The sequence below is a fragment of the Apium graveolens genome, chromosome 5, assembly GCF_009905375.1.
Source record: "Apium graveolens cultivar Ventura chromosome 5, ASM990537v1, whole genome shotgun sequence".
Taxonomy (NCBI): Eukaryota; Viridiplantae; Streptophyta; class Magnoliopsida; order Apiales; family Apiaceae; genus Apium; species Apium graveolens.
Window position 1 is genome coordinate 259,852,228 of NC_133651.1, and position 5,009 is coordinate 259,857,236.

A 5,009-nucleotide genomic window follows, 5' to 3' on the forward strand; every position below is an offset into this window, starting at 1 on the left:
CTCTTGGGTTTTGATTCTAGATTTCAGTTTTCAACACAACCAGTTCCTCCGCATTATAAATTGTCTCTTCCCTCATCCAACTTATCTATACTAAACTATAATAATCGAATTGGTTATAATTTGTAGTTTGATTAACTTTATTTTTGGTTATCCCTTTCGATCACGGCCGTCAGATCTCTTGACCAAATGATCATAACTGTTAGATCCGAATACTAAAAAAAATACACAAACCAAGCTTACAGGTTCGAATTCCGCCAACAACAAACATTTATATTATTATTTATAAAATTACAAATAAATTTATAGATTCGAATCATGCCAATAACAAACGTTTATATTAATATTTATAAAAAAATACACTAACCAAGTTTACAGGTTTGAACCTCGCCAATATCAAACATTTAATTATTATTTATAAATAAGGTTAATGATTTAAATTTCATCAACCATATACTATTTTATACTATACTATTTGATTTAACTTAAAGTTATACACAATCAAATTATAATTATATTATTATTAATTTACGTATTTAATTATTTATATTAAAATTTCAATAAAATCATATAAAATAAAATAAAAATCTAAATATTAACGGAATCCGTGCATCACATGAGTTTTAAACTAGTATTTTATAACACCACCTCACCTTCAAGCTTGCAACGAAAAAGAGGAGGGCTTTACTATATGTATTTGGAGTTTGGACTAATCGTTTAAGTATCTAAATAAGTTTTAATTTTAATCTATCCGTTCCTTTATCAAAATTTATGTTTTAAAAAGATTTGAACATTTATTCATTAAATTGTTTAACAAATTATTAATAATGAATAAGTATAAACACATGCTCATAAACATATTTGTGCACGTAAAAGCCGGAGTCTTTTGAGCAAACAGCCACTTAGGCTCCTTACGATATATCCTCCCTAGAAATTGGATACGATTGATTGATTGATTGACATATTCATAAAGGGATAATAGACTAAAACATAATCAAACTGACCTAAAACTTACAACTGGGTAACTGAACTCAAAAATTTACACTCGACTAAGTGAACTAATATAAACTTGCAATTAACTAACTGAACCGTTAAAAAGTTACAATTAAATTATTGAACTGATGGTCAACTTGCAATTCGGTAATCAAAGTCAAAAAATTATAAAATAACACATATTTTCATTTATATACATTTATTTACTCAATTAAATTAATAATTTTGTTTTTAATATTAAAAATAACAATTGAAATCAAATTTGTATTTATCAAAAATCATAAAAATGAAAATCATGTTTTAAATATTATATTATAGTATTCACGGTTAGATTTAGACATGTTTGGAAGTTAGCTTTTTGAGATAAAATTAGCTTTTTGTATTAAATTAGATGTTTGACCAAATGAAAAAGATAATATTGGTGCTTAGTAGTTAGCTAAAATGACTTTTTGGTCCCAATAAGTAGGGCTATCAAAAAAATTCAAAAAATCCGATATTCGTTTAAAAAATCCGCATTTGTATCCGAAATAAAACGGATATTCGTCCAAATAAATATATTATATATTTAAATATTTAAATAATTTAAAAATATATTATATTAAATTTATAGTGTGTTTATGTATATATATACATAAATATATATATATATATATTAAATATTATGTTTGTTTTTATTTAGATCCCATTTGCAAGTTTATTTTTATTCAGTAACGATAATTACAAGTTTATATTAATCTACCAATGTGAATGCAAGTTAGGGTTGAGTTCAGTTTTGTAATTATAAGTTCAGCTTTTATTATGTTAATAATGTTAATGGTAGTGACCTAAATGCAAGTTTTGATTTCATGAATTACGTAAATACAAATTTTTTAAGTTCAGTAACCAATTGCAAGTTTTAGGTCACTTCGATTATGTTTTAGCCTATTAACCCTATTCATAAACAAATATTTATTCAAACTATTTTTTGCTCTAATACGAACTTAATAAGCTATCTGCTTCACTATGTGGCCCAACCACATTAAAGCAATTAAAATCTATAGAAGATATGTTTCCTCTTAATAGAATCAATAATTTTAAGTTGAGCAATAAACAAAATAGGAGGCGCTTAAATTGAAGTAATTCAATCAATCAGATAAGTCTACAGTTCCATGAGATGTGAATACTTTGGTTTAGGAGTAGTACACATTCATTCTCATTACAAACTAAGTTCAACGACTATTGCCAAAAAGTAAAACTGAATGAAAAAGGGACCGGTTCTGAAAACGAAGACAATCAAAGTTCTTAAAGGTCCTGAACGCTCAAACCTGCAATACAAATGAACATAAATAAGCAAAACAGGTAAAAATAAATACCACTTATTCAGCAGATACACAAGGCCAAAGCTATATAAACAAGTTACTAAGATCCGGAAATATAACATTTTTACAAATATGACATTTTCTTAGGATATGGTAGATTTAGATACCCATCAAGTTAAAAGGCATATATAGTGTTCTAAAAATCGGCCGATTAACCGATTAATCGGCCGATTAATAGGAGTCCGGACAGGTCCCGTCTCGATTAATCGTTAATCGGGTCAAAGTACGGTTTTTTAAAAAATCGGTCAAAAGTCGGTCATTTCGGGAAAAATCGATCGAATCAGGTCAAAAATCGGTCAAATCGGTCAAATTTTAAAAATTAAAAAAAAATTATTAAGAAAAATTATAGTTTTTTAAAATAATATTTAATATTTAATAATTAATAATTAATATTACTAATAATATATTAATATATTGACTCTTTTACATACGGAAACAATAGTATATTCTTATATCCCTAAATCTAAATCCCTAATTGAATTACTCTCAAATATCAACACTCAACTCCCTTGCTCGATCGATTCACAATCTTAAAGTATTTTAAATTTACTCAACAATGATCACATATTTCATATTTGTATTGTTTTGTTCTACCCTCATTCAATTTATTTTAAATCTTGAGGTCTGAACTAGTAACTAGTAATTTTTAACTATGAAAATTTTAAATAAATGATATGTAATTTTATTTTTATAAATCTTATAAAATGTCATTTAAATAGAATTATTTATTATTATTTATTAATAAATTGCTTCCAATTATTACTCCGATTAATCACTAAAAGATCCCTCCACCGAACAATCCCAATTTCCGCTTTTTAGAACACTGGGTATACATCATATCATTGATGTATAGTGCAACTATACATCATATCCTTGAAATACAAGCTAAATGCATAAAATCCCTCTCTACAAATCATTAGAACATGTATATACATAATACACAGGCTTTTGATCCAACCAGGAAAAGCTAACCACTAACAAAGGCTAAAGTTGTAACAAGTACATTCACGAGAAGTAAAAATCTTGAAGACAACTAACCTGGGGGAAGAGATTGCTTCAACTTTTCAGCCTTCTCAGCATCAAATACACATAGTGTGTACAAGTATTTTGAGCAACGAACCTTGAACTTGACAACGTCCTTATTCTTCTTGATCTTCACAGAACGTGCATCCTTCCTTCTGGCAGTAAGGAGGAAATCCTTGATCTCATGAATCTGCTTCGGCTGTAAATATTCAATTCCAATACCAAAACATATTCAATTCCAATACCAAAACAATAAGAACTCGTAACATCCAACAGGGCACAAACTTACATAACGCATGAAAATCTAACACTCAACACAATCATAAACCAGCAATAAACCCCGCAAAACCTTAAACATGATTTCCACTGAATTGAAAGACTTGCCCGAAAAAACTCTTTAAAAAATCATTTCTAATCCAGGACTTGAGTGTTTTTATGATTTTAAATCTATACTATACAAAAAACAGAATAAATTCAATTCTATAACAAATGAGTTGATTAATTGACCACCAAAAGTTTCAACTCAACAATTAATTCGAGACTACAAAATGTCAAATGTATTACAACAATCATCACAATCATTAATAAATCATCAATTTATCATAATCACTAATCAAACATAAATAATACATACGATAATATATCTAACATGTATTAGCACAGGGGTCAAGTAAAAAAAACGATACAACAAGATTACAAATTATATAATCAACTTAAAGCTTATGAAATTATAAATCGGCGACATTTTACACTAGTAAGATGAAAATAGGAGCAAGATTAGAGAAAAGATGAGTACCATTTTAGAGGCAGTAGAGGAAGAGGAGGCGAAACCCTGGTTGTCAACTTGTTTTGATGTTTTATAAGACTCCGGAAAAACCCTACTGGCCTACTTGTAATTTTAACCCGTTTTAAGTGTTTAGGCCTGGCCCAATTTAATTTTAGTTATTCTTCATGGGCCTCATTAAAAAATGGGTTAAACTTCAACCTCAATTTGATTTTTAAATATTTGCAATCAAGTTCTCATACAATTAGCTCAACGGTACTTGAAATAAAGTTTGAATTTGATGAATAAAATGGGTTAAATGGCTATTTCATCAATGAACTCATAACTAACTTGTGGGTCATTAAATTGAAAAAACTTTCATCTAAATATCTAAACATAAATAAATTTTCAATCAGCTCGCTAAACTTGAATAAAATGTTCACCGTTATTAAATGTGGTTAACTTTTAATGAAAACTGTTAATTATGGTCGCATGTGCTCCATTTCAGCTTCCATGTAAGCTGCCACCTGTTAAAGAGTATAAGATCTTATTCGGGTCTTCTTATACCACCTTAAAATTTTATGTGACTGGTTACTTAACAGTTAACACCACCCTGGAAAAACATAGCATGACCCAAGTATTAATCAAATCCGAGCCGGCTTGAACAACAAGAATAACAAACATGAACAAGACCTGCCCAATCAAATCTATCCCATTCAAAAACCTGCTTTCAATCCCCCCAACTCCCTTACTTTAGTCACTATCTTCAAAATTAAAACCTAAATCATCAATTAAATTCATCAATAATATTTATAAATACAAACACATACATATGTATAATCTCTTAGCACAATTATAATCGCAAACACTATATG

The 5,009-nt window shown here is 28.3% G+C and overlaps 1 protein-coding gene across 1 annotated transcript; it reads right to left on the bottom strand.

Moving 5' to 3' along the window:
* Positions 1-2,076: 2,076 nt before the first annotated feature.
* On the bottom strand, positions 2,077-4,290 carry LOC141725115 (large ribosomal subunit protein eL38z/eL38y). Its single transcript, XM_074527532.1, has 3 exons — positions 4,168-4,290; positions 3,387-3,570; positions 2,077-2,294 (listed from the first exon to the last, which is right to left on the bottom strand). The coding sequence occupies exons 1-3, from the start codon at positions 4,168-4,170 to the stop codon at positions 2,272-2,274; spliced, it is 210 nt and encodes a 69-aa protein (XP_074383633.1). The 5' UTR covers positions 4,171-4,290; the 3' UTR covers positions 2,077-2,271.
* Between the last annotated feature and the right edge of the window lie 719 nt (positions 4,291-5,009).

Coding starts and splice junctions, on each gene's coding strand:
- LOC141725115 (XM_074527532.1), bottom strand. Junction 2,295..3,386: donor GAAGCAATCTCTTCCCCCAG/GTTAGTTGTCTT, acceptor TTTGTATTGCAG/GTTTGAGCGTTCAGGACCTT.